Genomic DNA, 21255 nt, shown 5'->3' on the forward strand with positions numbered 1-21255 from the left:
AGACAGAACCAAACAAAGTGCCTGTTCAACTCGTCTATTTCCTTGTTCCCCATAATAAATTCACCTGTTTCTGTCTTCAAGGGACCCACATTTGTCTCAACTCATACTAAAGAAGCTTTTACTATCCTCCTTTATATTCTTGGTTGGCTTACCTTCATACTTCATCTTTTCACCCTGTATTGCCTATTTAGTTACTTTCTGGTGATCTTTAAAAGTTGCCCAATCCTCTGGCTTCCCGCTCATCTTTGCTATGTTATACATCTTCTCTTTTATTTTTATACTGTCCTTGACTTACCTTGTCAGCCACGGTCGCCTCTTACTCCCCTTAGAATCTTTCTTCCTCTTTGGAATGAAATGATCGTGCATCTTTTGGATTATTCCCAGAAGCACCCGCCATTGCTGTTCCACTGTCATCCCTGCTCAGGTCTCTTTTCAGTCAACTGTGGTCAGCTCCTCCCTCATGCCAACATAGTCCCCTTTGTTCAACTACAATACTGACACTTCCGATTTTACCTTCTCCCTCTCAAATAGTGAATTAAAACTTATCATGTTATGTTCTCTACCTCCTAATGGGCCTGTCCCACTTAGGTGACTTTTTAGGCAACTGCAGGAGACTATGCGGTCGCCACATGCTCGCGGGTGGTTGCCAGGTAGTCGCCTTCATGGTCATGAGGAGTTCCCGCATTCTGGGAAACAGTTGCGGCCTCATTATGGTCGCCACAATTTTATTAAAAAATTAGCAGGGACCAGAATGAAGCCATGATGGAAAGTAGTGAAAATTCTCGTGCCCTAGGTGCAGTGGTAGTGGGTTGCCAGGAGGTGGAAGGTTGTCGTAGGTTGTAGCCGGTGCTGACCGGTGAATTTCATTGGCTCATTGTTGAACATAACCGACCGGTAATGTTAATGTCTGCCGAGCTTCCCAGGCATGTATCTCTGGCTGCTTAAAAGTTGTCACCACTCCCTCCCCCCCACCCCCCTACTTTTAAAGGACTTACGTGCCCCTTCCCGTGCAGTGTACTGTCACCATCTTAATTACGGCGCCAACCTTCCTGTTCACCGCGGCATGTGTCTGTATAACATTGGCTTTGCACCGTGCGAATTTCACTCAGACAGCACCCCCCGCTTGCACGTGCGCATGTCAGTTGCCGGTTTTTCAGGCGACTTCACAGTGGCCTGAAAAATCACCTAAGTAGGACAGGCCCATAATGGTTCCCTAATCAAATCCGGTTCATTACACAACACTAAATCTACAAATGCCTTCTCCCTGGTAGGCTCCAGTACAAGCTGCTCTAACAATCCATCTCAGAGGCACTCTACAAACTCCCTTTCTTGGGTTTGAGTACCAACCTGATTTTCGCAGTCTACCTGCATGTTGAAATCTCCCATAACCACCGTAGCATTACCTTTGTTACATGCTAATTTTAACTCCTGAAGCAACTTGCACCCCAACTCCAGGCTACTGTTTGGGGGCCTGTAGATAACTCCCATTGGGGTATTTTTACCCTTACAATTTCTCAGTTCTATCCACAATAACTCTACATCTTCTGATTCTATGTCACCCCTTGCAAGGGACTGAATTTCATTCCTTACCAACAGAACCATCCCACCCCCTCTGCCCACCTGTCTGTCTTTTCGGTAGGATGTATACCCCTGAATATTCAATTCCCAGCTCCGATCCTCTTGCAGCCATGTCTCCGTAATTCCCACAACATCATACTTACCAATTTCTAACTGAGCCTCAAGCTCATCCACTTTATTTCTTATACTTCATGCATTCATATGTACCATTTTTAATTCAGTATTCACCTCCCCTCTCACACCGGTTCCAATTTCACCTGACCTTACTCTCTTATCCCTTCTTGAACTTTCCGTCCCATTAATTTGGGTGCCCTTCGTAACTTTTCCTGTATTCTCTACCCCTTTAACTCCATCCTTATACCTCCAATTTGTTAACTCCCCCCCACCCCCCCGTTTTCTCCATGCACGCTGCCTGACCAGCTGAGTTACTCTAGAATTTTGTGTCTATCTTCTTCGGAATAGGTGACGATTCAGTTGGGACCCTTCTTCAGAGAAAGTACGTTTTTTTTTTTTAACAAAATCCAAAATTTACTGGGTTGCTGTTCCTAATACCTGCGTTTTTTTCAGATAAGTTAACAGACCAAATTTAAAATCCTAATTTAATTGAGGTTCAGTATTGGGCACAGAGGGAATGTTTATAATGTATGAAGCCCTCTGGTTAGAAAATCCTGCAGCCAAACCAGGATTTTTCATCACTGCTCTATACAGGAAATAGTGTAGTTAATAATAGAATATGCATCTTATTAGAATCAATTCAGATAAGACATATCATATATTACACTATACTGCTTTTTAAAAGTGTTTGAGTTTGTAATAGCATTGGCAGCCTGCAAGGAACATTCGGCACAAAAGATCAAGATTGCAGTGACCTTTATATGAACAACTTTCACACAAAGCTGCTTGCCTTGAGAGTATGTGCAGGAAGGAACTGCAGATGCTGGTTTAAACTGAAGATAGACAAAAAGCTGGAGTAACTCAGTGGGACAGGCAGCATCTCTGAAGAGAAGGAACCGGTGACGTTTCTCAAAAGCCTTTTGTGTTTTTCTTTGCCTTGGGAGTATTGCAGCTTGCAATACTACACTTTCATTGCCAATGCCTTCACGCGGCTGTTGGATCTACCCAGGAATCAGTAATATAATTCAAACAAATGGCATAATTCTTGATTTGTACACTATCACTTTTAACCTCACCAGCACTTTTCTTCATGCTTCCATTGCCTCGGTGTTGTCAGACCATTTGTCCAATATCCTGGCATGGATGTTCAGCACTTTTTTTCAATTATACATTGAAAGAATCAAAACCATTGTCTTTGAATTACTCAAATAACTCTACAGTATTAAGCTTTCGCCAAAATTAATGGTTATCAGAAGTGAGGCCAAGTTTTTAAACCAAGCATTTCCAAAAGTTAAAGGCAGAATGCAAAACCAAGTTGATGCATTATTCTGAGGAATGCAGATTTTAATTTACAAACATCTTGTTGAATAACTTGCCATATTTTAGCACAACAGTAGTTCAGTCACTCAAATGTAAACTGTCATGTAAATGGATTCTGCGACAACTCTGGAAATTAAAAAAAACCTGAGAATGCTGGAAATGTTCAATAGGTCAGGAGGCAAGTAGAGTTAATATTTCAGTTTGATGAAGCAAAATTTCCAGCATTCTGTTTTTACTTGAGATTTTCAGCATCCAGTTATTCATCAGGTATTATTACTAAATTAAGGAAACATAACATTTTGCTGAATGCACAAAATTATTGCAGAATTAGAATTAAATATTGCAATGTCCAGTCTATTTTCTTTTAATAAAGTTCATAGAATAAGCTTTTGGTTCTCATGGTAAACTCAGCTCCCTCATACTTTTTATTGTCTAATTAAAACAAATGCAGAGAAGTTTAGCAACAAGTATTATAGACACTGCTGAATTTTGGATATACGAGATAAAAATACATTCTTATCCATCAATAACACATCACTTCCTTTTTAGCTCACTGTTTATCTTTGTTGTAAGACACAACAGTCGTACATTAATGTCATTTTCATTTCTTCATGATAATGCATTCAGCCCATTGGCACATTTTTCGAATTATATGAAATACAAACTTCTTAATATTAATAAATTATACCAGCTGGATAGGCACAACATAGAAGATTAAAAAAAAAAGCCAATTAAATTATCTATGTAATAGTTGCAGAGTTGGTATTATATTTGAACATTGTTATTTTGAACTAATATTTAGTTTAGTTTAATTTGGAGGAACAGCACAGAACAGGCCCTTCGGCTCACTGGGTCAACACAGATCAGCGATCACACTGTACACTAGCACTATTCCTATATTTACAATTTTTCCAAAGCCATTTAACCTACAAACCTGTATATCTTTGGGATGTTGAAACCGGGCACCCATAGAAAATCCATGCGGTCATGGGGAGAATGTGCAAACTCTGTACAGACAGCACCCGCTGTCAGGATCAAAGGCAGCAACTCTACCTCGCCACCCTATTAAGCAGTTTTGAAATTTGTCTCCATTTTCTTCTTTTTGAAATTTAAAGCAAGAACTGGTCATCTGCATCTCTCTCTTCACTCACTTACCTGAAATTATTCTTTGACAAATTTAGAAAGGATACTGAAATCAGTTCAGAATTAGCATACTTAATAATTTACCTTCTTTCTGTAAATTTGACACATTATATCCAGTCATTTCTACTAAGAACGGTCAATGAAAGGGAGAGCATCAATATGTAATGCAAGTCTCACGATCAAGGGAACATTATGAAGAAATGTTGTCTTAGGATCTCTCGACAGATTCAGCTCATTTCTAAATGTAATCGTAACTGCTAAATACCACTACGGAATGTGTAAAGGTAAATTTCAACACCAACTTTTGAAATATATTTAATCAAACTTAAACGCCAGAAAAGTAAATTTTATCTCACATTTGTGAATGTAAATTTACTTTATACCCTGCAAATAATCCTTTATAATGAACTATGTTAAAGTTAATTAAAACAGCTAAGTTAAAATAAAGCAATTCAAGGGAGTATAATCAATTTAAACTAGAGATATATATGTTTTAAGACACATTTTGCCCAAGAAAAGTTACAAAGAATGTCTTGATTGTTATGGAGTGGTTGTTGCAGTTCATCAGTTAAAGACGCAGCTGATAACAGTGGAGTGATTCAAATCAGGAACGCTAAGAGGCAAAATTGGAGAAGTGTAGATAACTCAGACAGTGATAAAGATTGAAGAGTTTAAAGAGATGGCAGATGATGAGACAGTATGGATGAGCATTTTAAAATAGAGCTGCTGCTTAACCAAGATTCAATATGGATTAGTGAGCATAGATGGGTGAATGGGAAAATGTAAGCTACAGTGTTTCATTTGACCTCAACTCTGTGGATGATGAGAGAAGTGAAAATAGTCAGGTGTGCCATGGAATAGTCACAGCTGGATCAAACAAAATTAATACATATGGGATTTATAGCATCAATTAAGGGAAGCCGGATGGAATAAGGAAATTGTTCCGAAGTGGAAATAGATGGTTTAAACAATTGGTTGATCCATATCAGTGGCTCAGTTCTGGGTCAAATTCACCAAAGTTGCAAAAAAACATGGTTTAGCATCACACAGTTACCAAGTAGAGGAATAGAATCGATGTCTTCAGGGTCTGAAGTCTGGGGATCAGAGTTCCTATCGCTGACCAAAGTAAAACACTTTGGTTCTATCCCACATTTACTTGGGAAGATATTCCGCCTATCCAGTCAAACGGACGGGCTAGAAGTCAGCCGAGTCTATAAGACAGAGAGGTCAAGCAAGTGGTAGAGAGTTAAAACCAGGCATTCTTAGCGTACATGCAGAGACTAACCCGGTTTTGCACTAAATCATAAGTGTGTCAGGGGTTATGGGGCGAAGGCAGGACAATGGGGTTGAGAGGGATAACCGCTGACACCCTTTTGATTTCTTGCAAAACACAGGGTTGGACTCTGCATGATTGAATGGCGGAGCAGACTTGATGGGCCGAGTGGCCTAATTCTTCTCCTGGAATTTATGAAGAGACAGTATGCAGATGAAGAATAGGAGAAGTAAATGTTTAGTCCGCTGGGGGAAATACCAAACATAATGTCACACCAATGTATGAGATATGTTTGTTGCTTTCCCCAATAACAAACCTTGGATTACAAGTAACATCAAGAGCCTCCTAAACGAGAAAAAGGAGGCTTTCAAGGTTGGTGATCGGGAAAAAATCAAGAGGGTACAGCACCACTTGAAAAGGAGTATGAAGCAGGCAAAATGGGACTATAAAAGGAAGCTGGAGAAGAAACTGCAGTACAACAACATCAAAGAGGTGTGGAGAGGAATGAAGACCATCACTGGCTTCAAGGAGAAGAGAAGCCAGCCTTCAGGAGACGTGGACAAGGCCAATGAGTTTAACCTGTTCTATAACAGGTTTGATCTGGTATCCCCTCCCACCTCTACAGGTGCAGCCTCTCCCCCACCATCACCTCCATGAGGCAGCCCCCCCAACACCACAGCTGCAGCACCTCCTATGCCGGCATCTCCTCAACTGTTCTTCACGGCGGACGAGGTGAGAGCTGAGCTGAGGAGGTTGCCCCCTGGTAAAGCAGCTGGCCCTGATGGTGTATGTCCCAGGCTACTAAAAGACTGTGCGGCTCAGCTGGCAGAGCCGCTCCAGACCATTTTCAACCTGAGCCTCCAGTCAGGGAGGGTACCAGGTCTGTGGAAAACATCATGTCTCGTGCCGGTTCCCAAAGCAGGGTGGCCGACCGAGATCAACGACTACAGACCGGTGGCCCTTACATCCCATATCATGAAAACAATGGAGCGGCTACTCATTCGTCTCCTGAGACCACAAGTCCAGCACGCACTCGACCCACTACAGTTTGCATACCAGGAGAACATTGGGGTGGATGACGCAGCCCTCTACATGCTGCACCGGATCTACTCCTTTTTGGACAAACCCGGTGGCTATGTGAGGATTGGCGCCGTCCTGTAGGGGGTATGGCTGCCTAGCCTGCAGCTGTCTGTTTTTTTCATCTATTTTTCTATTTTTAGTTATTTTAGTGTTTTGTTTTGAGGAGTTCTAGCTTTTTTGTGTGTGGGGGAGGAGGGGGGGGAGGGGGAAACTAATTTTCAGGGTCCCTACCTGGTCGGAGATGCAGCTTTTCTCCGGGCGGCAGCTTTGACCCGTCCCCGCGGCCTACCAGCGGGCCTGGAGTGGCGTCTCCTGAGGGGACCGCCTGGAGCTTCGGCATCGGCGGCGGCAGCACCGACGGCGGCGGCACCGGCTCAGGGGCGGCGGCACCGGCAGCGGCGGAGCTGCGGGTCGGTGGTGCAGCGCTGGAGCGCCATTGCAGGGCTGGCGGTGACTTCGCTGAAACTCCGGTAACTGAAGCTGGGTCCGTTGCGGAGCTGCGGGTCTGTGGAGCGGCGGCGCTGAACTTTCCATCGGGAGCCTGGGATCTCCTGATGAGATCGCCAGTTGAGCTCCATTCGGCGCGGCCCTGTCGGCTCCGGAAGCCACGGTCTCGAGTAAGGAGGCCCGACTATGGGTGGACATGGGGATGGGACTGGACTTTGTGCCTTTCCACAATGGGAACCATTGTGGGGGGATGTTTTGATGTTGAAACTATCTATTACTGTCATGTTGTATTCTTTTTTAATGTGCTGCATGGCAAAAAGAATTTCACTACACCTAGGTGTATGTGACAAAATAAATTTGAAATTTGATTATGTTCTTCGACTTCTCAAGTGCGTTCAACACCATCCAACCCCTGATTCTGAATGACAAGCTTAAGAAGATGGGGGGTGGATTCCACATTTATCTCCTGGATATACGACTACCTAACGGGTCGACCACAGTTTGTCAAGCTGGGGGACAGTGTCTCTGGCACAGTGGTGTGCAATGTTGGTGCCCCACAGGGAACGGTTCTGGCCCCGTTCCTCTTCACCCTGTATACAGCAGACTTTAACTATAAGTCTGACACATGCCACGTACAGAAATATTCAGATGATACAGCGATTGTGGCATGTGTAAGGAACGGGCAGGAGGAGGAATACAGGAACTTGACCAGTTCCTTTTGTGCCTGGAGTGAAGAGAACTGTCTCATCCTGAACACAACTAAGTCTAAAGAGATGGCGGTTAACTTTGGCAGGTCCAAGCTCCCCCTTCAGCCGGTCAACGCTGCTGGGGCTGACATTGAGGTGGTGCAGACATATAAATACCTTGGAGTGCACCTTGATAACAAACTGGACTGGTCTGTCAACTCTGACTCCCTCAACAAAAAAGGCCAGAGCAGACTCTTTTTCCTCAGAAGGCTCAAATCCTTCAATGTGTGTAATGACATGCTGCACATGTTTTACAACATTGTGGTTGCAAGTGTTATTTTCTACGCTGTTGTCTGCTGGGGCAACAGCATTAGTGAAAAAAACAACAAGAAGCTGGTCAAACTGGTTAAACGAGCTAGTTCAGTGCTGGAGGGGAGAGTAGACTCTGGGATGGATGTGCTTGAGAGGCGTATGAGGCACAAGGTGCAGGTCATCCTGAAAAACCCCGGGCATCCCCTCCATGTAATTCTGGAGAGTCAAAAGAGCACTCGGAACAACAACCGGCTCCTCTCCCTGCCCTGTAGAACGGAGCGGTTCAGGAGATCCTTCACCCCTGCAGCTATTAGATTTTATAATTCGGACCGCTAGGCTGTAGGAGGATGCATTTTTGCAATTTTTAATTGTTAATTATTGGTCTTTTTAAGTATTTATTGCTCTCAGGTAGTGTCCACAGTGTATTCTATGTATTTTCTGTCTGCGTTCGTTTTGAATCTGTGGGTTTGTTGGTTGGGGGCTTCTGGACATCTGAATTTCCCTGAGGGGATCAATAAAGTATTTATTATTATTATTATTATTATTATTATATGTATTGGTGCAATTAAAGATTTTTCACATCATTTTACAGTAATTATATGCAATATTTCAACCTAAGGATTTTCATTCTAAATTAAAGAAGCAAGTATTAATTCACTAATCCTCCTTTCACTGACAACTCCTGATCCCATACAGGGAGAATGAAAGCTGTAATCTTTCATATAATGAGAGACAATTAATAGATGATTAAGCCGCATCACTAAAGCCGTAAATAATGTGAAGTTCATTTATGCCACAAGAAAATTCCTGTGAAAGATTGACTCACATTTCCACTAAAAGACTTAAATTATATTTACTTTGCATATCTTAACTGACATTTTGTTCTTCTCATTTATGTTGGTATATTTAGACTTCATTGCACCACAAGCATTCAATGCAGCGGGCATTAATGCATGTTGTTTGTGAATGGAATTTTATTTGAATTTAGGTAACACATGTAACAAGAATTATGAGAACCACTTAAGTTACAACTATATTCTAATGGCAAAATTCTTAGTATTATTTCAAAAAATAGAGATAAAGATGAAAAAAGTCACCATATGGGCTATATTTGTATGGGAAGGAACTACAGATGCTGGTTTACACCAAACACAGACACAAAAAGTTGGAGTAACTTAGTGGGTCAGGCAGCATCTCTGGAGAAACGGACAGGTGAGGTTTTGGGTCGAGAAGGGTCTGGAGTCCGCAGTCTGAAGAAGGGTCTTGGTCCAAAACGTCACCTATTCTTTTTCTCCAGAGATGCTGCCTGACCCGCTGAGTTACTCCAACTTTTAGTGTCCATCTTAGGGGCAATATTGACTCTGTTGTAACTTGCCATTGCACAACCACATTAGGAATAGTTTCAGGCTACTCTTGGTATTTTGCTGACTTAAGTTTTACATCTTATAACACGTTAGTAATTCAACATAAACAAATTAAATTAATTAAAATTTAGAACTACAACTGAAGTTTGTAACACTCAGTAAATCAACCCATCATGCATGATGTTTAACATGATCTTTTTAAACAAGGTACAGTGGTGCAGACTTAAGTAGGGGGTTAAAGGTTCTGTTTTGAATCCAGGTTTTTAACCAGAGAAAGGAGTGTTAAGGTGTTTCTGCACTGCTCAGAAAGGCAGAAGTAGCATCTAGCTTAGAACATCACTAGACACTTAGAAATAATTAACAGCCTCGGTTCTGCTGTATAGAAAATGTGACAAACTAATTTGTTCATAGATGCTCCCACCATATTACTAGTTCATTAGTGATGATTAAGAGATCATATCGTCAAAGACATAGTGGATAGTCCCCATGCTTTTTTATCAGAGTCTCTCATATTCATTAGAGAGAACTGGAGGATTAAGAGCCTGTTCCACTTACTCAATTCTTTCAGCGACTTGTCGGCACCCGCAATGTCGCGGGATGATGCCTGTATGGTCGTGAGTTGTCGCCCAAAGAGTCGTACCTTTTTCTGGTCGGCACGGACTTGTAGGGCCTGTTTCCGTGCTGTAATTGTTATATGGTTATATGGTTATATGGTCGGCGCTGGATTTTCAACATTTTGAAATTTTCCGGTGGCCTGCTGCGACTATGACGGTGCCGGCAAGTCGCCGGGAAAATCGTGTAAGTGGGACAAGTCCTTTAGGCTGTCACTTCACAATGTTTCATCCATTATTTGTAATAAATGAAAAAGAAAATCTTTGAGTTGGTTTTCACAGCACTGCAATACATGCTCCCCCATCAATACAAAATGAGAATTATTATCTATATTGTCATGAGAATTAGGTGATATGGATTAATTTATTTTTTAACAAATTCTATATTTTCTATATGTCAACATTGACAACAAGCCTCAAAGATGGCGATTAAGTCTCAAGCTTCTGATCGTGTCAGAATGCTAAAGTCGAACTGCAGCTGAGATCAGGGAGAATGAGACAGTTTTATGTGCTAGTTTGTTTTCAATAATCAAATATGAAACTAGCTCAAGATCACCATACTCAAGCCATCGCAGTGAACAAAAAACGACCTTTGTTGTTGCTGGAAGGTTATACGAGCTGTAAAATGCTGTTTCTACTTCTGTAAAACTACCTTCACACAGAGACAAAATGATTTATGACTTTTTCAATCTCATTCCACCATTTTTCTCAAACCAAATCACAGTTAATGTTTCCAAAGCCTAATTCATAAAGCAGTGTGGATACCTGTTAATGCACTTTTCAAAAAAAAATCCCTTCGATACTCAAATAACGTGAAGGTAAAGCAAGACTAAGTTTACCATTGTACGTTGATGTACAATTCTGTCATTAAAAAAAATATACAGCTGTATGTTTTTATATGCATACCTAGAAATTCACCCCGAGGCAGAGGCAGAGTACAACGTGCTGACACATTATGCAACAGGGTTAGTGCTACTAACTGGGAATGAATATCTAAGTGATACCGTTTCACACACTTGTGCAAGTTGTACCTTGTTTTATATGGTAGCAAGATTCAACAATTAGGAATCGGATGAAACTTTAGATAAAATTGTTACATCAACATTTTTTATTCACTTTAGATCTTGAAATATTTGAATTTTGAAATTCTTGCCCTAATGACCATAATTCAAATTTATTGCAATGCAAAGATGATACGACAGCACAAACTGAGGAACTTGGTCCCACACATCAATATGTTCAGTACTTGTGTGAAAAGGAGAGCAGGTAGCCATCAAGCCATTAAGTAAACTAATTCATTATGGGTTCTGTGTCAAATTGGTACATGGATGATCGGGATATGGGCTGAATAGTGTAGCTGGGACATGTTGGCTGGTGAGAGCAAGTTGGGCTGAACGGCCTGGTTCCACGTTGTATAACTCTTTGACTCTAATTTGGTAACATAAATGGTCCTGCACAAAGAATGTTTTTAAAAGGCAAGTTATTGAATTGAAAGGTTTTTTGAAGTGAATGTTTGTGTGTTTCTGGTTGGTGCGCACAGTACACTATAATTAGCAAATATTTCCTAATATGTAGCTCTATAAAAATCCCTATATTTAAATGTAATAATATAGAAACTGCTAACAGTTTACAAAAATATTTTACTGCAGTTGAAACAGCAAAAGAATATTTTAAAGTTCTAGAACTATCAGACTACATATTGAGAGCTTGTAACCGATGTCAAATAATCTTTCTCAAAATTAAACCTAGTCAGAATCAAAGTGTTGCAGTCAACTTTACTCACAGATGGTTGTTAATTTGTGGGCAATAAAATAAAGTACTGATTCACTGAGAAATAAAGTTAGAATTATTACAGGAGGGGAAGTTTAGACAAAATAGTTAAATACCTCCAGAATATCAGCTCTCGGCTGTACTCACTGCTGTATGCTTCACTCTTCCAAATTGAACAGAACTAGATGTACAGGGACGTATAGTTGCAGTACCCAATTTACATTCACATATTATGCTAGCAGCCAAATCATAAATATTTTTTTACAAATTTCATGATAATGGAATAAGCGACTCAAATGTTAACAATAAACGCAAACACAAATTTAGTTTTAGTTTCAAACAAAACTAAAGATGTATTAAACATTCAGAAGTTTCAGTAATCTTTCAATACCAGTTTCTGCAACATGCTCGCACTTAGCAATATTTCAATATTTAGAGGAAGAGGCCCTGGATATATCTATTGTACAGCCTCCGCATTCATATGCAAATGAGACCATTTTCATGTTTACTCTTTATTTTTATTTTTTTAATTATAATTAAAATAATTCTGAAATTGAAAATTAGAGTATTGAAATGAATACAAAAAAAAATTCAAACAGAACCATTTTAAAAAGGGGAAATATTCTCCAAAATACTAAAACTCTCAAACCATGTGTTTGTATTACTCGGGTGCAAACTATTTCAAGACTAAAGGGTTTGATAGCAGCCTACAATATAGCAATATTCCCAAATTGATACTGAGTATTCCTTCAGCTGGAAAATTCCTCTTTCTTTATTACCATTACCAGCAACAGGCAACGTCAAGCCTACCAGGCATTCAATTACAATAAAAAATGTTTCATCGAAAAAAGATAAAGCACATTTTCAATAAGAAACAAATGACTATATCTTCCATACCTCACCATACTGTCCAAAGCTCTTCAGCCCTACACATAAAGCCAACAGACGTTAATCCAGATTAATATATAGAAGTCAAAAACTTCTAAACAGCTTGTGGAAATAGAGTGGCTTAATCAGGATTTGCCGCTTGGTCAGAGAGTTAGATGAATGCTATAACAAACAGGTTGCAACACTAGTTTAGAGATACTGCATTTTATATTAGGAGTGTACCTCAGTATAGTTGTAGGCAGTGACGACAGCTGCTTCAATGAGGTTGTGCAGCGGAAAAGGAAATCAGATCAAAGTCCTATCTCAGAGAAAACAGCAGACATTTTTAGGAAGTAACACACCACCAGGTCTAATGCTGGTTCATGTTATAAGACATTTAACAACTTAAGTTTCCTTCAAATATTTACTTGTTAAAAAAATGCACAATTGTTCTGCTTAGTATTTAATGAATTGGTTGAGAAACAACATCTTTGCCCAACATTTCATATCATGTAATTGTAACATGAGCTCTTAAATGTCAACTGACTGTATACCCATTTTTATTTTCCTGCTTGGTAATCTTGCAGCTATCAGCATGAAAGCATGTACAGACAGATAACTTGGATGAAAATATTTCCTCATTCCCTTTCAAGCATAGTATGTACAGAGCACCAAAATATTCCACTTACTGCAATATACAGATTTATTCTGAAGTTTAATTCCCAGATTGAGCTACCAGGGACTGACAACTGCTGTAATAATGTTAACATCATTTGCAAAACGGCCATGCCGTTACAATATCAGGAATACAAAATAATGTAATATTAGTTCCATTGTATTTGAATAAATTACATTGTTAGCCAACAAAAATAAAATAAACTAATTTTAAGGGCGTAGCAACAACTAAGTTTTAAGCAACTGAAGTCAGTGACTCTGAAATTAGCTTCAATAAATGTATTTATTTGACAATTATAGTATTTATGGGGGCTGGGTTGTGTTCATTTACTCTCTGGGAATACCAACAACATTCTATATTACTATAATTAGTATTTCTAAAAAATTAATGTTCTGTGAGGCACAATAACAACTCCTTAATGGTTGAATTTTCATTTTGAGTTGCATCTTATCAAGTGACATAAATAATTCTGAACCACTGCTAGGAGCAAAATCTTTTCAATATTATGCACCAGTTTTCATATCTTGAACACAGCCACAAAAAGCTGGAGCAACTCAGCAGGTCAGGCAGCATCTCTGGAGAAAAGGAATATGTGACGTTTCGGGTCGAGATCTTTCTTCCTACATGGTTTTCATATCTTGTCTTACTTTTGAAAAGGGGACGAGGTTACAAGCTTCTGCTGCATAATTTCAGCAGCAGCTTTAGAACTTTAGAAGCACAAGTGTGCAGTATTTTTCACAACAGACATTCTTACACTTCTCTGATGTTGCAAGTTTAATCTTGAGGTTATTCTTTGAAATCAAAGCATAACATTGAATTGTGGCTTTTGTACAGTTACCTTGAAGCAATATGCAAACATTACAGAAAAATATTGCACCATTTGGCACTATTGTTATTTCGAAAAAAGATAATAGCCCATAACTTTATTTAAGAGTAACAGTTAAACAATGATAGGGACCATTAGGCTATCAGTGTTCCCTGTTAGAGACAACTTGACAGCAACATTTAGAGTACACGCAAGCCGTTAAGTGCGAATTCTAGAAAATATTGATAGTATTTCCCTGCTGTCAGATGAAGTGTACTATAAGAGCCCTTTCTTGAGAGCATTCAGCGAACTGAGGATACCTTTAAATAATTACCTATCAGTGGCAATGTAAAACAGAATGAAAACATTATTCCTTGTTGAATGAAGTGCAACTAACGTTCAAGACCATAATTACTGCTGAATGAATCTTGCAAAAATGATAATTTTATTTCTAGATTTTAATTTCCTCAGCTAATGAGTTCAAAAATAGTGTTTTAAAATATATTTATTTGAAAAAATATATCCCCCGGGTAGAAACAAGGAACTGTAGATGCTGGTTTACAAAAAAAGTGCTGAAGTAACTTAGCAGGTCAAGCAGCATCTCTGGAAAACATGACTAAGTGACATTTAGTGTCTGAAGAAGGGTCCCGACCCGAGATGTCAACCATCAATGTTCTTTAGGGATGCGACCCGACTCGCTGAGTTACTTCAGCAATTTTTGTCTTTTATTATTAATTCCCATTTCTCCTTTAATATCACGTGCAATCCAATCGGATTTCACGCCTTCTAAAATAGTTTTGTATCCTCATTTCCTGTCCATGAAAATTTTTCATTCCCATTGTGATCAGCTGCTGAATGCTCGATACCAGAAATGTTCTACCAGTTTGACAAAAAAAACAAACAGCTGGAGGAACAGAGATGGCAGAGGGATAGTCGACTCCCAGACTAAGATCCTTCATCAGGACTCATATGTATTTGGTCAAGCTGTGCTTTTTCCTATGCTCTGTTGACTTAATTGGAATAGAATTGCTAAGTACATTTGCCATTAACATGCAAATGGCACACACAAAATGTGACGGATTTCTATCCTATATTTTGCAACGGTCAAGGTATTTTTCCCCCACTTATTGTGTTCACGAAAAGTAGAATATAACGCGTGCAATCCTATTAAACAGAGGACTTAGATTCTTATACTCTACAATATTTTGCTTACATTTAGTTTGTAAATATTCTACCTCCCAAACCTTGCTTTCTAAACATAATGAATTGCAGTGATAAACAGGAAATTATATCATGAACTTTACTCATCTCAGCAAACACTTGTGGATTGTATATATTTTGAAACATTCCTTCTCTCCAGATATGCTGCTGAGTTACTCCAGCATTTTGTGTCTACCTTCGAAAAGTCAACTTTGCCATTGATGAAGACAATGTATCGAGGATAGTCTATAAATAAATATTGGAAAATCAATGCAAAAATCAAATTTTATCTTTCTCATGGGTAAAACTATTTTAGGGTAGCAGAACATTAAAAATCCTTCATTGATGATGAACTTAGCACGATCACAACTGAAGAGCTTTATGAAGGACCCTACTGTCACGAGAAGGCAAGTTTTATAGCACCTAAAAACAGGTGTGAAGATAACAATTCACATCATATGTTTGAAAAAGTGTAGTAAGTGCAGTGAGATTAATAGGCAACACATTATTATGATTTTATAGTCCAGCCAACTATCCTGTTGCTTGCCTCGGGAATGATTCCAAATGTGACTCTCATGCCTGGTAATTTGCTCTGCTTAAAACTTTAAGTGGTGGTGCATTGTATCCATGTCAACTGTATCCATGTCACTGTGGAGATGATTACAATTAGTTCAAGGTATGGCAAAAGGAAAGGTTCCATCATTTGCAGACCGTAAAGGAGGCTGAAATAGAAACATAGAAACATAGAAATTAGGTGCAGGAGTAGGCCATTCGGCCCTTCGAGCCTGCACCGCCATTCAATACGATCATGGCTGGTCATCCAACTCAGTATCCCGTACCTGCCTTCTCTCCATACCCCCTAATCCCCTTAGCCACAAGGGCCACATCTAACTCCCTCTTAAATATAGCCAATGAAGTGGCCTCAACTACCCTCTGTGGCAGAGAGTTCCAGAGATTCACCACTCTCTGCGTGAAAAAAGTTCTTCTCATCTCGGTTTTAAAGGATTTCCCCTTTATCCTTAAGCTGTGACCCCTTGTCCTGGACTTCCCTAACATCGGGAACAATCTTCCTGCATCTAGCCTGTCCAACCCCTTAAGAATTTTGTAAGTTTCTATAAGATCCCCTCTCAATCTTCTAAATTCTAGAGAGTATAAACCAAGTCTATCCAGTCTTTCTTCATAAGACAGTCCTGACATCCCAGGAATCAGTCTGGTGAACCGTCTCTGCACTCCCTCTATGGCAATAATGTCCTTCCTCAGATTTGGAGACCAAAACTGTACGCAATACTCCAGGTGTGGTCTCACCAAGACCCTGTACAACTGCAGTAGAACCTCTCTGCTCCTATACTCAAATCCTTTTGCAATGAAAGCTAACATACCATTCGCTTTCTTTACTGCCTGCTGCACCTGCATGCCTACCTTCAATGACTGGTGTACCATGACACCCAGGTCTCGCTGCATCTCCCCCTTTCCCAATCGGCCACCATTTAGATAATAGTCTGCTTTCCTGTTTTTGCCACCAAAATGGATAACCTCACATTTATCCACATTATACTGCATCTGCCAAACATTTGCCCACTCACCCAGCCTATCCAAGTCACCCTGCAGTCTCCTAGCATCCTCCTCACAGCTAACACTGCCCCCCAGCTTAGTGTCATCCGCAAACTTGGAGATATTGCCTTCAATTCCCTCATCCAGATCATTAATATATATTGTAAATAGCTGGGGTCCCAGTACTGAGCCTTGGGGTACCCCACTAGTCACTGCCTGCCATTGTGAAAAGGACCCGTTTATTCCTACTCTTTGCTTCCTGTTTGCCAGCCAGTTCTCTATCCACATCAATACTGAACCCCCAATGCCTTGTGCTTTAAGTTTGTATACTAATTTTTTATGTGGGACCTTGTCGAAAGCCTTCTGGAAGTCCAGATACACCACATCCACTGGTTCTCCCCTATCCACGCTACTAGTTACATCCTCGAAAAATTCTATAAGATTCGTCAGACATGATTTACCTTTCGTAAATCCATGCTGACTTTGTCCAATGATTTCACCACTTTTCAAATGTGCTGCTATCCCATCTTTAATAACTGACTCTAGCAGTTTCCCCACTACCGATGTTAGACTAACTGGTCTGTAATTCCCCATTTTCTCTCTCCCTCCCTTCTTAAAAAGTGGGGTTACGTTTGCTACCCACCAATCTTCAGGAACTACTCCAGAATCTAAAGAGTTTTGAAAGATTATTACTAATGCATCCACTATTTCTGGAGCTACTTCCTTAAGTACTCTGGGATGCAGCCTATCTGGCCCTGGGGATTTATCGGCCTTTAATCCATTCAATTTACCCAACACCACTTCCCGGCTAACCTGGATTTCACTCAATTCCTCCAACTCCTTTGACCCGCGGTCCCCTGCTATTTCCGGCAAATTATTTATGTCTTCCTTAGTGAAGACGGAACCAAAGTAGTTATTCAATTGGTCCGCCATATCCTTGTTCCCCATGATCAACTCCCCTGTTTCTGACTGCAAGGGACCTACATTTGTTTTAACTAATCTCTTTCTTTTCACATATCTATAAAAACTTTTGCAGTCAGTTTTTATGTTCCCTGCCAGTTTTCTTTCATAATCTATTTTTCCTTTCCTAATTAAGCCCTTTGTCCTCCTCTGCTGGTCTTTGAATTTCTCCCAGTCCTCCAGTATGCTGCTTTTTCTGGCTAATTTGTACGCATCATCCTTCGCTTTGATACTATCCCTGATTTCCCTTGTTATCCATGGATGTACTACCTTCCCTGATTTATTCTTTTGCCAAACTGGGATGAACAATTTTTGTAGTTCATCCATGCAGTCTTTAAATGTCTTCCATTGCATATCCACCGTCAACCCTTTTAGAATTAATTGCCAGTCAATCTTGGCCAATTCACGTCTCATATCCTCAAAGTTACCTTTCTTTAAATTCAGAACCATTGTTTCTGAATTAACAATGTCACTCTCCATCCTAATGAAGAACTCAACCATATTATGGTCACTCTTGCCCAAGGGGCCACGCACAACAAGACTGCTAACTAACCCTTCCTCATTACTCAATACCCAGTCTAAAATAGCCTGCTCTCTCGTTGGTTCCTCTACATGTTGATTTAGATAACTATCCCGCATACATTCCAAGAAATCCTCTTCCTCAGCACCCCTGCCAATTTGATTCACCCAATCTATATGTAGATTGAAGTCACCCATTATAACCGTTTTGCCTTTGTCGCACGCATTTCTAATTTCCTGTTTGATACCATCTCCAACTTCACTACTACTGTTAGGTGGCCTGTACACAACACCCACCAGCGTTTTCTGCCCCTTAGTGTTGTGCAGCTCTACCCATACCGATTCCACATCCTCCAAACTAATGTCCTTCCTTTCCATTGCATTAATCCCCTCTCTAATCAGTAACGCTACCCCACCTCCTTTTCCTTTCTGTCTATCCCTCCTGAATATTGAATATCCCTGGATGTTCAGCTCCCAGCCTTGGTCACCCTGGAGCCATGTCTCCGTGATCCCAACTATATCATAGTCATTAATAGCTATCTGCACATTCAACTCATCCACCTTATTACGAATGCTCCTTGCATTGAGACACAAAGCCTTCAGGCTTGTTTTTACAACACTCTTACCCCTTACACAATTATGTTGAAAAGTGGCCCTTTTTGATTTTTGCCCTGGTTTTGTCTGCCTGCCACTTTTACTTTTCACCTTGCTACCTATTTCTTCTACCCTCATTTTACACCCTTCGGTCTCTACGCTCACACATTTAAGAAACCCTTTCCCTTTGAAATGAAGAAGTAATGAAGTCCTCTGCCTGCATGAGGCCAGGCAGGATATTTAATTTGGAGAAAAGGTTTTGTACTGGCTTTTATTTTGGTATTGTATTGAAGTGGAAGCTGCATTGGTCAGGAACAGAGGAAAAGAAAGATGGGGACTGTCATTGAAAGAGGAAGTGGGATTCTGTTTATTGTAAGTAGCCCAAAGCCTTTATTACAGATAAAACCAGCCAGGAAGTGGCTCCTCCTAGTTGCTTTCTCCCTTCCTCCTTCTCCGTTACAGCCGTTTCCAGCTGTCTGCTGACAAGAGCCGAGTATAGCAATAATCATCCGCAGTAGCGCGAATGTGGGACCACTGACACAGCACGTTAATGATCTTTTCTACCGTTATGCAGGTGACAACATAGCATTTATGAAAAGCACAATGACCATGTGAGTGTGTATGCTGCATACTAGAATGAAACTACATGGTTAATGGTTCAAGATGGTTACACAAATGCTGCATCTTATATGTTTTGGAATTATGGACTTTCAGCAGATACCTCAAAGCACTGGAAAGGTACCACAATTAGAGTCCTTGCAAATTCCTCCAAATAAACTGACAAGGTAAGTGAACTAATGCCATTGTCCTCTCCTAACCCAGTATCAAGGCCATGATCATGCACAACCACTTTCAATGCATCAGCCACATCCCCTCTTTGCCTGAAAACAGACTCCCAAAGCAAGCACTCCAATCTGAGTTTCAAGTATTCAAGGCTAAGCCTGCCTCCCCCCTGCTTGCCCCCTAAGACCGGAAAACCAGAGAGGAGGCTGGAGAGAGATGGTGGTGGCAGTGGACACAAAGAACAAAGGGCCGGAAAGAGGAACTCGGGTCTTTCTTCCACGTCCTCAAGCTCGACTGTCGGAGGCGGCCCCGGGGCACAGAGATGGACGACCGTTCCCTGGCCGTTACAAGAATCCAGTCCGAAGCGATGGCTGGAGGCCCTGCAGCAGCCTGGGCTCAACTGGATCAGGCGCCACACCAAGAGACCGAGCTAGCAGACCGGACGCGGCATGCAGCAGCACGGAGCAGTGGAGCAGCAGAGGCAGACTCCTGCAAATTCACTTTACCAAACTGACCCTGCAATGCCGCCAAGTCAATGGGCCTTTATGGCCAGCTATACTTAAAGCAAGAGTATTAACTTCACCACCAATTTCCATCCTGCACTCAAATTCACTTGGACCATCTCTGACACCTCCCTCCCCTTTCTTGATCTCAGTGTCTCCATCATAGCAGATAAACTATCGACTGACATCCTATAAACCTACTGACTCCCACAACTATCTAGACTACACTTCTTCCCACCCTGCTTCCTGCAAAGATTCTATCACCTACTCCCAATTCCTCCGTCTATGCAGCATCTACGCCCAAGATGAGATGTTCCGTACCAGGACATCCGAGATGTCCTAATTCTTTAGGAAACGGGAGTTCCCCTCTTCCATCATAGATGAGGCCCTCACTTGTGTCTCCTCGGTACCCCAAAGGTCTGCCCTTGCTCCCCCTAGTCGCAACAGAGACAGAGTCCCCTAGTCCTAACCTTTCACCCCATCAACCGTTGCATACAACACATAATCCTCCAACATTTTCGCCACCTCCAAAGGGACCCTACCACCAGTCACATCGTCCCATCTTCACTCCTTTCAGCCTTCCGCAGAGACGGTTCCCTCTACAACCCCCAGGTTAAAATCCCTTCCCACCCAAACCACCCACTCCCCAGGTACTTTCCCCTGCAATCGCAGGAGATTCAACACCTGCCCTTGTACCTCCTCCCTTGACTCTGCCCAGGGCCCCCGACAATCCTTTCATTTGCACCTCCTCCAATCTCATCTACTGTATCCGTTGTTCGAGGTGTGGACTCTTATACATTGGCGAGACCCAGCGTAGACTGGGCGATTGTTTCGCTTAACACATTCGCTCAGTCCGCCTGGACCTACCTAATCTCCGGGTTGCCAAACGCTTTAATTCCCCTTCCCATTCCCACACAAACCTTTTTATCCTAGGCCTTCATTGTCAGAGTGAGGCCAAACGCAAATTGGAGGAACAGCATCTCGTATTTGGCTTGGGCAGCTTACAACCCAGTGGTATGAATATTGATTTCTCTAACTTCAAGTAACTCTTACATCCCCCTCTTTCCATCCCTCCCCTGCCCAAGTACCGTGTTCAAAG

At 41.1% G+C, this 21255-nt stretch overlaps 1 protein-coding gene across 2 annotated transcripts in view; it reads right to left on the reverse strand.

The window, feature by feature from the left end:
* The window catches only part of ptpn11b (protein tyrosine phosphatase non-receptor type 11b), a 104378-nt gene that overhangs the window by 66559 nt on the left and 16564 nt on the right, over positions 1–21255 (reverse strand). Inside the window, exon 1 of one of the 2 annotated variants that reach the window (XM_055659584.1) lies at positions 12596–13347. The exons of the other annotated variant lie outside the window; for it this stretch is intronic. Coding sequence (XP_055515559.1) covers positions 12596–12603 — 8 coding nt within the window. The 5' untranslated portion in view covers positions 12604–13347. Of the gene's footprint in view, positions 1–12595; positions 13348–21255 lie in introns of those variants that run through there. 2 annotated transcript variants of the gene reach the window in all.

Source organism: Leucoraja erinacea, chromosome 30 (assembly GCF_028641065.1).
Source record: "Leucoraja erinacea ecotype New England chromosome 30, Leri_hhj_1, whole genome shotgun sequence".
NCBI lineage: Eukaryota > Metazoa > Chordata > Chondrichthyes > Rajiformes > Rajidae > Leucoraja > Leucoraja erinaceus.